Source organism: Podarcis erhardii (assembly GCF_964252035.2).
Source record: "Podarcis erhardii genome assembly, chromosome: 7".
In the NCBI taxonomy this organism is placed as follows: Eukaryota; Metazoa; Chordata; class Lepidosauria; order Squamata; family Lacertidae; genus Podarcis; species Podarcis erhardii.
Window position 1 is genome coordinate 64,712,761 of NC_138511.1, and position 17,599 is coordinate 64,730,359.

At 46.8% G+C, this 17,599-nt stretch overlaps 2 protein-coding genes across 2 annotated transcripts; one reads left to right on the forward strand and one right to left on the reverse strand.

The window, feature by feature from the left end:
* Nucleotides 1–200: 200 nt before the first annotated feature.
* RPL11 (ribosomal protein L11) lies at nt 201–6,996 on the forward strand. The gene is made up of 6 exons (XM_081871729.1): nt 201–322; nt 2,244–2,397; nt 3,329–3,435; nt 3,536–3,667; nt 5,534–5,644; nt 6,922–6,996. Exons 1-6 carry the CDS (start codon nt 317–319, stop codon nt 6,949–6,951), a joined length of 540 nt encoding a protein of 179 aa, XP_081727855.1. The 5' UTR covers nt 201–316; the 3' UTR covers nt 6,952–6,996.
* A 3,121-nt stretch (nt 6,997–10,117) lies between these two features.
* On the reverse strand, nt 10,118–14,745 carry LOC309347273 (kelch-like protein 31). The gene is made up of 2 exons (XM_081871685.1): nt 13,544–14,745; nt 10,118–11,562 (listed from the first exon to the last, which is right to left on the reverse strand). The coding sequence occupies exons 1-2, from the start codon at nt 14,731–14,733 to the stop codon at nt 10,830–10,832; spliced, it is 1,923 nt and encodes a 640-aa protein (XP_081727811.1). The 5' UTR covers nt 14,734–14,745; the 3' UTR covers nt 10,118–10,829.
* Nucleotides 14,746–17,599: the final 2,854 nt, after the last annotated feature.

Genomic DNA, 17,599 nt, shown 5'->3' on the forward strand with positions numbered 1-17,599 from the left:
TAAAGTACTGAAAGCAAATCTTATTCAGATATGTTTGCATTTGCACATATAAAACAGCAGATGCAATTTTCATGCAAATCCGTGTCATTGGGGGGGGGGGGGCGATCTGTAAGCGACCGCCCTCGTCTAGCGGCAGATTAACACAGCGTCGTTATCCAGTGTTGGGAATCACGCAGTTCCTCCCTCCAGCCTCCAGAGGGCAGCAACGTCCCCTTCAAGCAAGCCTTCTAGCTCCCCTTCTCTGTGGCAGTCCAGCGCAGCTTTGGCGTTTAAGATCCCGTTCCGGGGCTATTCCGATCTCTTCCACGCCTCCAAGATGGCGGTGAGTAGCTTGTGTTTGAGGAGTTGCGCGGAGGGACCCTTGAATCCACCGCCATCCTTCCGCGTCCGAGTCCTTCTGGGCAAGAATTTACTCAGGCGCGGCGGGGAAGGGCTGGGGGCTTTCCGTGGGGCCGTTTTGGGAAGCGGCGAGAGTCTCGCCGGGCGGGGAGGGAGTGCGGTAGGAATAGCTGGCCCTGTGGCTAAACCAGGCTAAGGAGTCGAGCTTCCTCCTTTGGAGAGGCCTTAAACGTGGGTCTGGAGATACTGTAGTCCTCCAGGCCCTCTTATCTCTGACCATTGGGCAAGCTGACTGGGCCTGATGGGATATTTCATTACCATCCTCCATTCCACACTCAGTTCTCTTTGGGGTGCGCGCTCCGGGAAATCAGTGCATCCCCCAAACTTCACTTTCTTTGGGGCTGCATTTTCTTACCCAAGATGTTTTTCCTTGGGTGATAGGTGGTTGCCAGCTCTCCCTTCTGTTTCTTCTCCCCCCGCCTCCAACTTGGGTTCTTTGAGAACAGCATGATAACACGAGAAAAGCAGCCAGTGCAATTTGCCCTGTTGCTTTTGTCTCCATGCTTGAAAAAGCTTCGCTTGCTGAATTCTGTAGGTGTAGTTCTCTCTCTTAAAGCTGAAGGGGTTTTTTTTTGGGGGGGGGGTTGCTGGAGGCTTGAGGGATAGAATACCTCATGCAAGAAAAGTTTATTGCACACAAAAAGTTGGTATGTTGTTTGAAAGGCTAGTTTAGAATATTTCTACCTAGCATGCTAGAAGTCTAGGGAAAGGGAATCTGTTTGCTATCTTGTTGTTTTTGTTGTGCTTTTTCTGGGCAAAGCCAGTCCAAAGTAGTTTGCAAACAACAAAAATGGCAGGTATAAAAAGTCATTATTACTAAAAACAGGGCGAAAACAAATTCATGATGTTAAAAACAAACCAGGACCTGTTGGGTTGTCTGCATGTCTGGTTCTTGTTGTGTTTACCTTCGTGTATTGGTCACCAGCCTCACTATATTTTAAAGATACTGTAAGTTGCAGTTACCCCTTGTAAAGGATCACTCAGTATTGTATTTCCCCCTGCTGAGTTTGGTTTGTAGCCATGCTTATGAACAACCTATTAAAACTACTTAGGGTAGCTACCAACAGGTTTTTACAGAAACACCTCAAACTTTGAAACAGACACCCAGAATTAGGAACCATCTTAACAATTACTGTGTTTCTCATGGTGCTGCTTATTCTACTCTATAAGGTGCTCATGTGATAGCGGTGGTACATATATTGATGTTGAGGTATTGGAAGGCTTCCAGTAGGGAAGAAAAGGCTTTGGGATAGGATTTTTCAAGAGCCTGTACTAATCACATTTTGTTGGCTAGTAGGCTGATTTTCTTTTTCTTGAAGCTTGCCTACTAGAGCAGAGTAAGGGGACAAAGGCGTTTGATGGTAATTTGGCCCTTTTCCTCAAGTGTATGGGCAGTGTCAACAGTATTGGTAAGCCATAACTTTTGGAGAGGGTAGGGTCTAGTTCAGGAATCTTTCTAAATTGCAATAATGGGAGATGAATATGGAGAATACCACAAAGAGGGGTGGAGTGGCCACTTGAAGGCCTTTTAGGGTCCAGGGCAAGGATGGGGAACCTTTGGCTCTCTGGCTGTTGCAACTCCCATCATTCCTGAACATTGGCCATGCAGGCTGGGACTGATGGGAGTTGGAGTCTAACAGAATGTGGGGTGGGGCACACATTCGCCACCCCAGTCTAGGGTTTCATGCTAAATTCCCAACATGGGGACAGAAGATATGCTTGTAAACATTAAGCCTCTTATGAAAACTTGTCCCAGCCCAATACGTTGCTCCTTGTGTTATGTATAGGGTATAGGGAAAAGCTGTCGCTGGTTTAACTGCTTTCTTTCCCCCACCATTGCACAGCAACAAGACAAGGGTGAGAAGGAGAACCCCATGCGGGAGCTGCGCATCCGCAAACTCTGCCTGAACATCTGTGTTGGGGAAAGTGGAGACAGGCTCACCCGGGCAGCCAAAGTGCTGGAGCAGCTCACAGGCCAGACTCCTGTTTTCTCCAAAGGTAAGCTTTTTTGGAAGACTGTTACTGAAGTTTCTAGAGGAAGAAGGCTGAAATTTTATTCATACCATTTTATTTTTATTTTTTGAAAAACAAAGGAAGGATCAGCTTCTGTGCAGGATGTATAGCAGTGTTTCCAAAGTTATTTAAGACCATCAGTGGTCTGGAAACTTCATTTGCTTCCCCTTGCCCAGACTTCTCTTATTGTTATGTGGGTGGGCACCCTGGTCCAGCTTAACGCATGCACAGCATGGTGACTAGGGCAAAAGAATAGGGAAAGGTGATTGCCCCAGGGCAGGAAGTCAGGGAATGGGTTGACCCACCTCATAGTTCTCTGTACATCAAATTGGATTGATTTTGAACTGGAATCCAGATTTCATTCTTTCTGTTCTGTAGTGCCCAGGTCTTTGTCCTTTGCAGACTTCCCTTTAACTATGAATGCTAGAAACCTTTAAAAAAGAGAACTGGATTCTTAAGTTAGCCTATCAGTATTACCAAAAGTAGATTTTAGCTCAGGCCTCTCTGCCTAGTGCTCTCTAGAAGTTTGGGCAGCAACTTCCAGCAGCCTCACTAAGCACAGCTAGTGGGTAAGTGTAATGGAACTTGTCCAAAAACATATGGTGAGTACTAGGTTGGAAGAAGTTTAAGCCATTGACTGGGGCTGCTTACAGCTGGTGTTTTTGTTGGGGAGTTGCCACTCAAACCCATTTCCTGATCATCAGTGATGCATGCCTTCCCCTCTTTGTGCTTGCAGTCACGTGGCCTGTCAAGATGTGGACCTACTGTTTGGAAGTTGTAATCTTAAACTTGGAGCTGGGCATTTGGTGGACATTTCTGACCACCATATTTTTGTTTTCCTTGAATATGGCATGTCATACCTGTCCTTTTGTTGACCCTTTCAGCAGACTTAAGAAAAATTGTGTTTCTTCTTCAGCTCGATACACAGTCAGGTCCTTTGGGATCAGGAGAAATGAGAAGATAGCCGTTCACTGCACTGTACGTGGGGCCAAAGCTGAGGAGATCTTGGAGAAAGGGTTGAAGGTGAGGTGCTGTCCTTGCTGTATTTGGATGCTTTCTTAAGAGAACTTGGCACATGCAAGTCGGAAAATGTCAAAGTTTAAAGCTGATGTCAATGTTTCAGGTGCGAGAATATGAGCTGAGGAAGAATAACTTCTCTGACACCGGCAACTTTGGCTTTGGAATCCAGGAGCACATTGATCTGGGGATTAAATACGATCCTAGTATTGGTATCTACGGCTTGGACTTCTATGTGGTTTGTATACTTAGCTTACCCTTTTGCATTCTTAGGCTGTAATCCAGAGGTCATGTCTGTAGAGTTGTTTTGTCGGTCTTACTAACTCTGAGCCTAGGTGCCACTGCAGTGGTAGCTGCCATTTCCTGCATGGTTGGACACACAAGAGAGGGGCTGTTACCCTAAAACAAATCTGGGGAGCCTGAACTTAAGCTGTAGCAAGTGCACTTGGTGCATGCATGCAAGCAAATATTTATTGATAAAAGTAAACAGCTGCAAAGACCTATTGGCATAGAAGGTTCTTCAAGATATGCCTGAAAGTCAGAAGCAAGGATGCCTGCTGAATCTCTCCTGGAAGACTATTCCACAGTGTGAGAACAGCAACACTGAATGCCTGATTTATAGTTGAGGCTAGTTGGGCCTCTGTAAACATAGGAGAAAACTAAATGCTCTCCACAGAGAGTCTCTGTGATTGACCTGGTATATAAGGGCTCAGCAAATCCTTAAGGTATCCTGAGACCAAGTTGTTCAGGGTTTGTAAATCAACACAAGAGCCTTGAACCTGACCAAGTAGCATAAAGGGAGTCAGTGCAGAAGTTTTAGCAAAGGTGTCACATGCTTTCAGCTCCCATCAGTGGTCTAGCTGCTGCATTCTGCACCAGCTAGAGCTCGTGGACCAGAACATGCCATGATATTTTATTGTTCCAGTCTGTATCTAGTTAACATTTGTATCTATGGACACCTGAGTTACGTATGAGGTTAGGTAGGCCCAAAACATGTGGTGTGATGTGTGTGGGCTCTCTTCCTACTTTCTGCCCCTGTGCTATAACAACTGGTAACAGCTGTAGAAAGGGAACCGTGTGGTTTGACCAATTGACACATCTTACTTTCTCTGCAAACTTTGCCTTTGGATATGCTCATGTTGAAATTCCCACTTTGTCAAGCTTATTGGATGAGAAGTGTCTCCTTTCTCGACCTATTTTAGCCGACAGGGCAGCTGTGAGAATTGAATAGGACCAGATTGTAAAAACATCAACTGAAAAGCTGGAATGACTGCTGCTGTTCTTTACTGCTGCTGTTCTTTACTTCTGCAGCCATACAGAATCATTTTTTGAATAGTTTACTGTGTGTTCCTGGGGTGAGACTGACACATATGTCCAGTGAAGCACTGCTGACACTGCTCTTAAGATAATTTTAATTGGCTTGCTAGAAGTTTCCTTGTTACGCTTACTGTTTTAAAAATAGGCTGCTGCTTTTTAAAATTTATTTCCCAGATTCATTTTCTCCAGATTTTTTAAACAAAAATTAAACACAGAAAGTTAAAAATATATAAAATATAATAGTTTAAAAGTAATTAAACTAAACTGGAATCAAAAGGATGTTGTCAGTTTTCTGCTCTGTTTTTTTGATAGTTTTGGGGTAAGTCTATTGGGGGGGGCCACGCAGGCGGAAAAGTGGCTTTACAAGGAACACATTAAATAGCTGCTCATATAACATTATGTCTATAGATTCTTTAAAAGGAGCATAGGAGTTAGTCCTAAGCAAGTGTTGCTCATGATGGCTTTGCTTATCTCATTAATGTTGGAAAGTGGGGTATAGCATTTTAATCTTCATACCTACATCTGAGGTAGGTTAGTCTAGGACTTGCATCAGATCGCCCAGCTCTTCCTTGTTACCCAGGTCCTGCATCCAAATTCAACACTCTAGCAGCTGCTGCAGTGTGTTTACTCTGTGAGAAGCTGTGAACCCCCTTCTTGGGTGCTATGGATAATTTGGGTGCTTTTCTTAAATTTCTTTCTTGAACACTATGAAAGATGGAAGTCTGTCTGAAAAGGCTTTCTAAAGGTAGGTCTTCAGGACTCAACGAGGCTTGTGTTTCTGCTGCAGGTTTTGGGAAGGCCAGGCTTCAGCATTGCTGACAAGAAGCACCGAACTGGTAGCATTGGGGCCAAGCACCGAATCAGCAAGGAGGAAGCCATGCGTTGGTTCCAGCAGAAGGTAGGTTTTTCTGCATTTTAAGCTGCGAACAAACTTGCAAAACATGTTTAGTCCACTTTGTTGACCTCTTTGTGTTAGACCAGTATATCTAAAAGAAACTATCCCTGCCCTCCCGTCCCCCAAGTGTACAGTGATGCCAAAATCAATTGGAGGCTTAACAGTACAATCTAGTGCAATCAACAGTTTCTGACCTTAGCATCTTTAGGATAGGGTTTACAGTTAGCTTGGCCGATGTCAAACGGTCAGCGAGAGCAGAGGTATGTTGAACTTTGCCACCTGGCCAAGCTCAAGGTTCTTGTGTTAATTCACAAAGCCCTGAATAACTTTGGCCCAAAGTACTGTAAGGGCAATTATGATATCTTATGCTCCACCTGGATCACTGAGGTCATTTGATGGAGCACTTCTTAGTGTTTTTAACACTCCTGAAGCCCAATCAGCCTTCACTAGGGACCAAGCCTTTAGTGTGGCAGACACTGCCCTGTGGAACTCCCTACCAGTAGAGGTTTGGCAAGAATCACTCCTGCCTTCTTTTAGATGTCTCCTAAAAAGGATGTTGTTTAGACAGGCCTTTGAAATGTGAATTTGTCCATTTTGCAATTTATTTGTTTTTATTGTAATTTTTGTATGGTGTAAATAGCCTTGTATTTTTATGGAAGAGCTGTTTATAAGTATTTAAATAAAATAATTGTGCTCAGTTCTTACCTTCCACTTCTAAAAGAATCCCAGTACATAAGTCTTCAGCAGTTCTGGTAGTTTGGAACAGTTTTGGAGAGCTGCATTGAATTGTTAGTGTTTGTCTACGTTAGTCTAATGGAGCTCCGTTTAACAAATGTAAAAGATGTGTGTGACCTGTGCATTCTGCAGCAAGGTTGGCTGGAGATTTCGGGGGTGGGGAGCAATTCATACAGTTCTTCACAGTATTGGGAAATGTTGTGAGCAGCATCTCAAAAGTATTTGGAATATGCTTCCACATGGCAAGATCATTATTTACAATGTGTGAGCTTCTCTTTTATAGCACTCTTCCTGCTTAAATGGCTTGTAAATATACTCTTTCCTTTCAGCCAATCAGAAATTAGTGATTTTTTGTGGCACAGAAAAAGAATTAATGTGTGGGCTGGTGCAATATTTATAATCTGCTAACTTCTGAGTTTGTTTCCCAGTGCATCAAGTCACTTTGCCATAGACATGATGAGGGAGAAATTTCCTGGTGGTGGCTGTGCTTTAAAGACTATACTTTCTTGCACAATTATTTTGATAATCCTTTTCTTCTCTTGCAGTATGACGGCATCATCCTTCCTGGTAAATGAAAAGTTTCCAGTATAAAAAAGTCAATAAATTTTTCCACCATTTAACTTGCTGCTGTGTATTTTGTGGTCATTTATCCTTTGCTGAGCTGCTATATCTGTTTGTCCTTTCCATGTTTTGTCTCAGGAGCTATTGTCTGCCTAATCCGGAGGAATGGCAAAAGCTGCTATAGGAGGAGGACTGTGTAGACATACAACATGATTTCAAACAGTTCCTGAAGCCTATCATTTGGCAGGGTGGGGGTAGATGGAAAACAGGACAGAGACACTCCACAAGTAGAAAGGGTGGGGTGAAAGTGGCAATATTTCTGATTCTGCTTTCTCTTTCACTCTTACAAAAATAGCTTGGAGGTGTTGCCTGTGGTTGGCTTGGCCGTGAAGAGCCTAGTTTCCCCAGCCTAGGCCACTGGCCATCAAAGACACAGGTGATCCCAGTAGCCGTCTCCTCGTTGCTAACAATACATGTCCTTTCTCTACTTTGGAAGATCTTGTACCTCCTTAGATAATTGTATGCATGATAATCCATTTCCTATACTAGGAAAATGCTCCACATTATTTTGACATCCAGGCCACCACTTTTATCTTAACATTTTTCTTCTAAGGAACCAAAGTGGCATATAGAGGGCTCCCATCCTCTTGCGTCCAAGCACTGACAGTAGACCTAGACCTAGTTAGCTTCAGCACGGCTGCTGCATCACAGGTCTTCAGATCATGCTCTGTCTGACATTAGTAACAAATTGAATTCTGTAAAAACTTCAGTTCGTATTCTCTGTGTGGAGTGGAGCAGAGTCTTTGCTCAGACTGCCTTTTAGCATATTCTATTACTAATCCCCTTTCTCTAGTTCTGATCTGTATTCAATAATTGATAGACAGCTGGAGTACCGTGGGTGATTCTTTTAGTTTTGGGTGGGTTGTAAAAAAACACCCATTGGCCTTGGCTGGGATGTTTCCTGAGATCAAATTAGTAGTGCTCCTTGAAAAGCACAAGGCACAAGTGAGAGCGTGAAGGAGAATTAAATATATGCTGAGTCTTCACAAGATGTGCCATCCAGACACACAAAATGAGTGACTTCCTTCTCCCCAAATGGAGCTAGCTCAAAGAAAGTCTAATGAGAAATAATTGCTCTGACCTAAGAGCCAAATGGGTAGATGAGAGGAAGGGCCCATGGAGGATGGCTTTTAGCATTGTGTGTGCACTTAGTGGGGAAAGCTGAAGGCTTGCTGTAATAACACCGGAATACAGTGGTACCTCGGGTTAAGAACTTAATTCGTTCTGGAGGTCTGTTAACCTGAAACTGTTCTTAACCTGAAGCACCACTTTAGCTAATGGGGCCTCCTGCTGCTGCGCTGCCGCCACACTATTTCTGTTCTCATCCTGAAGCAAAGTTCTTAACCCAGGTAATATCTCTGGATTAGCGGAGTCTGTAACCTAAAGCGTATGTAACCTGAGGTACCACTGTATACCACCTCTTGGTCAAGGTGGGGACAGACAAAAGTGAGCTGGCATGGCAGATTTAATCTTTTATGGTAATTGAAGGAGCTGTAGCTGAGTGGCGGAGTGCCTAACTAGGGACACAGAACGCACAAGTTGAGTGTTGAACTCTCCAACTAAATGCATCATAGGAAAATGGCTCTGGAAAGACCCCTATTTTTTTGCAGGACAAATGTTGGCACCAAAATTACACAGCGCAGGAATTTCCACCTATTTAAACTCCAAGTAGCAATGGGAGCTGATCCAGATAAGGACTGCCAAGGGGAGGGATGTTTTCCTTCCCGTTTCTGTTGCTACCTGTAGAAATTTTAAAAAGAAATCCACATATTTCCTGTTACAGATAGGTAGCCGTGTTGGTCTGCCATGGTCAAAACAAAATAAAAAAATTCCTTCCAGTAGCACCTTAAAGACCAACTGAGTAGTCTTTCTTAGAGAAAGCAGCACTTTCTCTAAGAAGCTGCTCAAACATCTGATCAGCGTTCTCTACTCTAAACAGAAGCTAATAAAGGAGGAACTCCTTGTATTGGACAACTCTATCAGGAACCACCAAGATTGGCAAGAGTTCCAAAAGGAAAAACAGAACATTTACCACTCTCAACTGGAGCTACTGAAAAAACAGAAAAACAAGAAACTCTCTAACCTTTCCAACCTACAGGCTACTAATCAAAACAAGATCAACAATATTGTCAATCTCTCACAGCAAGCACTCAGCCCAGCTGAGGAATCAGTCCTTTCACGTGGACTGTCATTCTGCCCTGCCAAATCCCCACACATGATTCAGTTCTGTGGGGACTTGGAAGCATTTTTCCGCCGTTTACGCCTGAAGGGAGTATTTTCAACACACACAACAACAAGACAAAGCAGAACAAGCAACAACTTCACAACCCACTGCAGAACAACAACCACCCTCCCAACAGAACACTGACCACCAACTACCACCGAAAAAGTGTTACACAAAAAGGGACTCCACATGGACCCCTCCTGATGGACGCAATACCACACTGGACTTGTACATTGACTGCTTCCGCCACAGAATCCAAACAGAACTCAGTTGGTCTTTAAGGTGCTACTGGAAGGCACATATTTCCTGTTGTTGCATCCTTCCTTAGTACATACTATTGGGTTAGATGGACCTGGTATAAAACAGCCTCATAATTGGCACGAGGCAGGCCTGTGTGAAAACAGGAAAATCTTGTGCCTTCCTCTGTAATGGTTGCACTTTTTCTTGGGAGGCTTATACTGCCTTGTACAGAAGGCTGTCACCACAATTGTACAATGCCCTGTGTTTGATTCAGCTCAGAACAAACGCTTCCAAGCACACGTGCCCTCTTTGCCCAGGGTGGCGGGGGAAAGTGCTGTCAACCACCCTGCAATTAACTCAGCTACATTTGCCTCTCATAATTATTCTGTCCCCTAGCAACGTACTTCCTTGAGGCATAGTGTGAAAGAGAAATTATTAATGTAAAAGGTTTGATGAGAAACCCTTTTGTTCTTATGGGTGGTACACCGGGGATGGGGAGGCTGTAAAACTGTAAGGGCCTGAATGGGCAGGTATGGGAGTGCAGGATTTGCAGCCTAAATCCCTTCCTTGAAAACTTCAAGAGAGTAATTGGTTGACAGAACACACTGGATGCCATTTCAAAGTTCCTCCACACCACATAGACGACACAACACAAATTTGTAAAGTGTGCTTCAGATTTTTAATTTAGACCTCAAGAATCCTTTATCTCAGTGACGCAGTTCATTCAAGGTAGGCCTTAAGGGTCACACCTTTCTTTTAAAAAACTGGTAGTGATATTTGGGGGTAGAAGCTGAGGGACGGGGAGTTGTATTTCAGCTCAAATGACGTCTTCAGGTTTCACTTGAGGCACCAAAAATTGTGCTTTAAAAGTGTTATTAAAGTAAAACCATGGGAAGGAGGTGCTGTATTTAGCCCTGTTACTTATTTTTCTGTGAGGTAAGCTATAGTACATGGCCCTCCAGATGCTCTTGCACCCCATTAGCCCCAACAGTCAAGGATGGGGGTTGTCCAATAACACCTGGAGGGCTGCAGGTTAGCCTCCCCTGCTGCAGTAAGGCAGTGCTAATTCTCTAAAGCAAGTTTGGGGGACCTTTGGCCTTGGAAGTGTTGCTGAACTACAATTCCCATCAGCCTCAGCAAGCATGGCCAGTGGCCAGGGATGATGAGGTTTGTATTTCTGCAGCATACAGAGGACCAAGAACTGCCCACACCTGCTCTACAGGTAGACTATCTCCTGGAAGCTGGCAAAACCAAGGCGTAAATGAGATTTTTAAAGAAGTATTTCAACACTCTTGTGAACCCCCTGATCATGCCAGCTGAGGCCAGTTCTGACTGTTTCCTCCATTCCATCCAACCATCCTCTCACCCTTAAATGCTGACCGTTGCTGAGGCAGCTGAGCTGGCTCTGGAGCCCCTGGTGCTTGAGTGCGGAAGGGCGATGGTGCAGCAGGAGACCCCCACGGTGCCTTCGGAAAGTTCTCCTTCCTCTGTCCATTCGTTCAGGTCCGGATTGTAGGCGTGGATGCTCTTCTGATACTTTTTCCCACTCTCATTCCAACCACCGACAACCAAGATCTGCCCACCGAGGGTGGCCACTCCCGCCATGCTCAAGCCGGTGGGCAGGGGGGCCATGTGGCTCCACTGGTTCGTGGAAGGGTTGTAGCACTCCACCGGGATGACGTCCACCCTCTCCCCCCGGGGACCCAACTGGCTGCCGCCCAGGACGTAGGCGCGGTCTGCTAAGGTGGCAGCGCAGTGCCAGCCTCGGGGGCTGCTCAGCCATGCCCCGTCTCGCCATGAATCTGTGGCGGGGTCATAGCTGCAGACGGTACGGGAGTAGGCGTTGTTGACGTAGCCGCCCGTCACCAGGATCTTGCCATCGATGACCACGCTGGCATGGCAGCAGCGGGGCAAGTCCATGTTGGCTTTGGCTTGCCAGGTGTTGGCTGAAGGGATGTAGCATTCAAGAGAGACTAGGGTCCCCTTGGCATTACGTCCCCCGATGGCATAGAGGTTCCCATTGAATGCGCTGAGGCTGAAGTGAGTTCTTCTGTGCGACATGCTGGCCAAGTGCAGCCAGGTACTGAAACGGGGATCATACCTGCAGAGGGGAAGAGAGTTTGTCATTGTCGCCATTGAGCGTGATGGCTATGCTCTGCCTCCGTAGTTGGAGCAGTAATGCCCCTGAATACCAGCTGATGGGAACTGCAGGAGGAGAGAGTGCTCTTGTGCTTGGGGCCTGCTTGTGGGTTTCCCACAGGCATCTGCTTGGCCACTGTGAGAAGAGGATGCTGTACTTAATGGACCATTGGGCTGGTCCAGCAGGCTCCACAGGTGTTGCTGTGTTGGCTTCTTATGTGTGGTTGAAGCAGGGGATCTGAGTTTGCCTAGTGAGGCTGTCAGGGTAACAGTTTGCGGTCCCGCTCCTCAGATGGAGCCCCTAGCAAACCTAAGACCAGTTAACGTAAGGGATCACAGGTTATACTTTTTCTAAATACAGTCATACCTCAGGTTACAGACGCTTCAGGTTGTGCATTTTCGGGTTGTGAACTGCGCCGAACCTGGAAGTACCAGATGGTGTGCAGATGCAGCACTGCGGGTTGCGAACGTGCCTCCAGGATGGATCACGTTCGCAACCTGAGCATCTACTGTAAATAAATGCAGCAGGGCCATAAGACCACTAAGCCCAGAGTCATAGAGAACATTCCTTTTTTTCTAGGTGCCCCTGGGGGGAAAGACCTACTGCCTCAAAACACATCTAAAGTTCCTCTGCCTGTTGTGCCCCTTAATTTTTTGGCTCAAACGGATGTCTATTATAATCTCTCTCACCCATGAAATAATTTTTTGTGACATGCCTTAGGCTTCTGTCCTCAGTAAAAATCAGGGTTAGAAATAAGTGCTTTCCCCTGTCCATAGGAACATAATATAAGAGCCTGGCTGCTGAATCAGCCCAAATGCCCTTCCAGTTCAGCAGCCTGTTCCCAGTGGCCAACCAGATGCCTATGGAGGAAGTGTAAGCAGGACCTGAGCGCACCAGCAACTCTCCCCACTTGTGATTCCCAGAAGCTGGTCTTCAGAGGCACCTTCCCTCCAATACTGGAGGCAGCATGCAGCCCTAGCAACCAGGGATAGCCTTTTCCTCCATACACCTCAGTCCATCTCACCACCCCAAAACCCTTCAAGCCTTGCTAGCTGTTTGCCCTGAAATGGACCTGTTCAGTGGTGAACCCCCCACCAGCTTTAGAATGCCTTGCCTCTTAAAGTATGTAAGACATCTACAGGACTGTCATTAAGAAGCCAACTTAAAATATGGCTTCTTACACAAGCATTTAGAGATCGATACTGATATTCAGATCTATCTGTCTACCTACCTATATGAGATTTTTATTTTGTGATGCTATTTTTCAAATGAGGTTCTTTTTCTCTGCCCTGTGAGGCAGTTTATATATCAGGTGTGAGGAACCTCAGCCCCAGGGGCCACGTACAGCCCACTGGATCTCTCTACTTGGCCCATGGGACTCTCCCCAGGCCACACCTCTCACCTGCCCCACTTCATTCTGTCTTTGAATTATTTTTCTCTGGCTAGAATGTGTCTTTAAGCTTTGACAATGCCTCTTGCTTGCCTATATGGAGGATAGAGAGGGCTGGGTGTACAGAAACTAGTCTACTGTACAAAGGTAAAATTCACATTTGTTGCTCTGCCTACTTGTGCCTCTGGCAGGTGACCCCAGTATATCCAGGGCTGGGAAACTGCTGGCCTCTTCAGATGTTGCTCGACTACAGCTCCCAAAACCATTGTCCATGATGGTTGGGGATAATAGGAATTGGAGTTGGGCCATGGATACCCCAACATGGATTTAGAAGATTTCAGGCATGAGGAAGACCCCTGCTTGGGAACCCTATAGACCAGTGTTTCCCAACCTTGGGCCTCCAGCTGTTTTTGAACTACAATTCCCATCATCCCTGACCACTGGTCTTGCTAGCTAGGGATGATGGGAGTTGTAGTCCAAAAACAGCTGGAGGCCCAAGGTTGGGAAACACTGCTATAGACAGTGTCAATCAAGGTGCAACCTCCCCATTACCTGCACAGGTTGTTAACTGCATGCTTTGCCTGGTTCCGGGCATCAGTTTGATCCTCTCCACCAGCCACGTAGAGGAATCCGTCCATCACCACAACACATTGGTTAAAACATTTGGTAGGCATCTCTGTTAGCTTATTCCAGTTTCCTTCTTGATCTCTGTAGCTTACATCTTTGCTAAGAGCTTTCTCGGCTGAGCATGGGCGGCCCCCGACCATGAGCAGCACTTTACGGCTTCCTCGAATCTTGGTCCTTCTGGACTGGAGGTCATTTTGCTGATAAGGTAACAAGTGGTAATTCATAGCGTCTACCAGGAGCTTGTGGCATTCTGGGTTCTGCATCATGCATGGCACAGGCTGGATGTAGTTGATCAAGTCGTGAGCCGGGATCGTGCCAAATCGGACATTGTTCAGGAGGTCGGCGGCGTGTTTGATCCGCTTGGGATCAAACTCGATCCATTTCATGACGATCTGAAAGACCACCACCTCATTGGGGAACTGAAGGTTGTCGTCCATCAGCAGCTCGTTGAGCTGATCAAAGGTGAGTTTCATGAACTGTTCAGTGTCGGAGAACTCCAGGAAGCATTCCCGGATGAACTTCCTTGCAGCATCCTTCGCCTGGCTGAGATTGTAGGTGTCTGCCAGGTTGGCGATGTACATCCAGTTTTCCACATTCATCTCCTGGATGAGGAAGTCGGTGCACATGTTGAGCAGAGCATACATCCTCAGGCGGCTGGCTATGGAAATGGTGCTCCCAATGGTGTACAGAGAAAGGTTCAGCTTTCCAGTGTAAGTGTAGGCAATGGCGGTAGCCAAGCCTAAGGAGGAGGCATCTTTGAGGTCCACTTGTTGAAGGTTTGGGTCTTTTTTCAGCAGGCTTCTGAAAAACTCGCTGCAGGAAGACATGACCAACTTGTGAACACTGAAGGATTTTGTTTTTGTGACAATAGTGAGGTCACAGAGGAAACGCTCCTGGTGCATGAGGCTCATCTCCTCCAGAACACTGGTTCCGTGGCTAGGATTTGTGACTTCTGTGGCAGTGCAGAGGAAGCCACCTGAACCATTTTCAAACAAGCCGTCCAGCTGCTGATGGTGGTCAATGTCAAGAGAAGAGTCCTCTACCATGGTGACATTCGTAGACGTCTCCGTCTTCGACGGCTTGCTCTTCTTTGGGGCTTTCTTCTTGGGTGCCATTGGAGCGGAAGCGTGGCCCGTAAGGCGTATTAAGGAGAACGCTGCTTTGTAAAGGAATATCATAAGGTAAAGGTAAAGGTACCCCTGCCCATACGGGCCAGTCATGTCCGACTCTAGGGTTGCGTGCTCATCTCGCTCTAGAGGCCGTGAGCCGGCGCCGTCCGAAGACACTTCCGGGTCACGTGGCCAGTGTGACGAAGCTGCAGCTGGCGAGCCAGCACCAGCGCCGCACACGGAAACGCCGTTTACCTTCCCGCTATAAAGCGGTACCTATTTATCTACTTGCACTTTGACGTGCTTTTGAGCTGCTAGGTGGGCAGGAGCTGGGACCGAAAGACAGGAGCTCACTCCACCATGGGGATTCGAACCGCCAACCATACGATCAGCAAGTCCTAGGCACTGAGGTTTTACCCACAGCGCCACCCGCGTCCCAAGGAATATCATAGGTGACATATATATTGGCCTCCTGCACAAAATGGATGGAGGAATTTGAAAAAGACAAGAGTGGGGAACCTGTGGCCCTCCAGATGTTGCTGAACTACAATTCCTATCAGCCCCAGGATGCATGGCCAATTGCCAGGGGCAATGGGAGCTGTAGTTCAGCAAAATCTGGAGGGCTAAATGTTACCTATGCCTCTACTATCAACTGCAATTGCATTTAGATGTGGCATTCTACCCCCTACCCCCGTTTCTCTAAGGCCCTTGGGACTGTCTCGAGGCCACAACCCATTCTTAGCCACACCCTCTCTCCCCAGGCCACACCTCTCACCTGCCCTACTTCATACTCTCCTTGGGTATTTTTGCCTAGCTGGAATTCATGGGTGTAGCTGGGGGGGGGGCAGGGGGAGCTCTCTGGGTGTAGCCAGCATTTTTGTTGTGGGGGGGCAGGCCTTTTCTTAAGGGGGCCAGAACCTCAGTGTGCTATGTATTTTTATTGATTTAGAGGGCAGCTGCCCCCCCCCGGCTATGTCTATGGGGAGGTCCCCCCCAGATCAAGTAAAACAATAGAAATACTTAACTTCCTGACTAATCACGTCAGTTATGCCACCTCCCAACAAAAGTCCTCCCCCCCCCAAAAAAAAATCCTGGCTAGGCCCATGCTGGAATTTCTTTGATTTCTGCGAATGCCTCTTACTTACTTGGATGGGGGCTAGAGGAGGGGTTTGTGGATGTATGGATAAACTAGCCTATTTTACAAAGCTAAAATTAACATTTATTGCTCTGACCACTTTTGCCTCTGCTCACACCCCCCACTGGTATTTTATTTGTTGCATTTATATCCCACCTTTCCCTCCAATGATCTCAAGGTGACATACACAGTCCTTCCCCCCTCCTTTTATCCTCACAACAACCCTGTGAGGTTGGTTAGGCTGAGAGGCAGTGACTGACCCAGAGTCACCCAGGGGGCTTCATGGCCAAGGGAGATCAAAACCTGGTAGTCTGACGCTTTAACCAAGTGACCCACCAGACTAGTTCTCACTGATTTGTGGCCCCCTGGAAAGTTGCCAGGAAGGGAATGTGGCCTTTGGGCTGAAAAGGCCGATCCCTGGATCAGACAATACTGAGCTGGTTTGACTGGGTAGAAAGCAGCCTCCTGTGTTCCTGTAAAGTAAAAGTAAAGGAACCCCTGACTGTTAGGTCCAGTTGTGGACGACTCTGGGGTTGCGGCGCTCATCTCGCTTTACTGGGTGAGGGAGCTGGTGTACAGCTTCCGGGTCATGTGGCCAGCATGACTAAGCTGCTTCTGGCGAACCAGAGCAGCGCACGGAAACGCTGTTTACCTTCCCGCTGGAATGGTACCTATTTATCTACTTGCACTTTGATGTGCTTTCGAACTGCTAGGTTGGCAGGAACAGGAACCGGGCAACGGGAGCTCACCCTGTCGTGGGGATTCGAACCACCGACCTTCCGATCGGCAAGCCCTAGGCTCCGTGGTTTAACTCACAGCGCCACCCGCATCCAGTATTATAATACTGTAATAATACTGGGCCAGTATTATTACTGTCCTAGCACAAAGCTGGCAGGGTGGGCCTGAGGCTTTAAAATAGTAGCTTGGCCCAGGTCAACCAAGGGAGCTCATAGCTGTGGTGTGATTTGAACCAGGGAGTTGCTCCCTCACTACTCAAACTTCCAGCTACTTAGCTACTCCAGCTCTGTACAGTTCTTTTTGCAGAAACCCATCGTGGGAGAATAGAGTATACGATTTAGGCTGTTGCCTGTAACTGAAAGCATAGGCTGTGTCTCTGAGCAAGACAGGCACCTTATCTTCCACAACACAGAGAAAAGGTTGGTGTACCCTTCTGTAATAATTCCTTCCACCAAGGCCTGCCACGTGTGGACTTCATGACTTGGGACATGCTGCATGACTGCATTTGATATCTGAACTGAGCGTGCATACAGATTCTGACCCTCCACAGGCAGGACGGCTTATTGCTAATGTTTCTCAGCTGTTTCTGTCCACCTTCCCTTCCCTCTGCTGGGGGCGGGGAGAGGAGGGAAGGAGATCTGAGCTCCTGGGTGACAAACCTGTTTGTTACAGGCCAGAAATAGCCAAAGTGCCTCTCTGTCTTGCATCTCTCAGAGCTGGACGTAAAGATCAAATTTCTGGAGGGTTAAGCAATTGGCAATTCTTAGAACAGGATGGGGAGGAAGCAAAGTCCTAGGCTAGGGTTGCCAACTTTTTTACCAGCCTTTGTAGCTGTGCCTTTAACAGGAACTTGATCTACAGACATTTGTAGGTGTTAAGGATCTGGATGGAGTAGCACACCCAGTGAAAGATCAGGCTTTCAGTCTGACAGTGTTTCTGGACCCAGCCCTGCTGCTGGACGGCAGGTTGTTGCTGTGGCCACAGAGTGTGCTTTGTGCA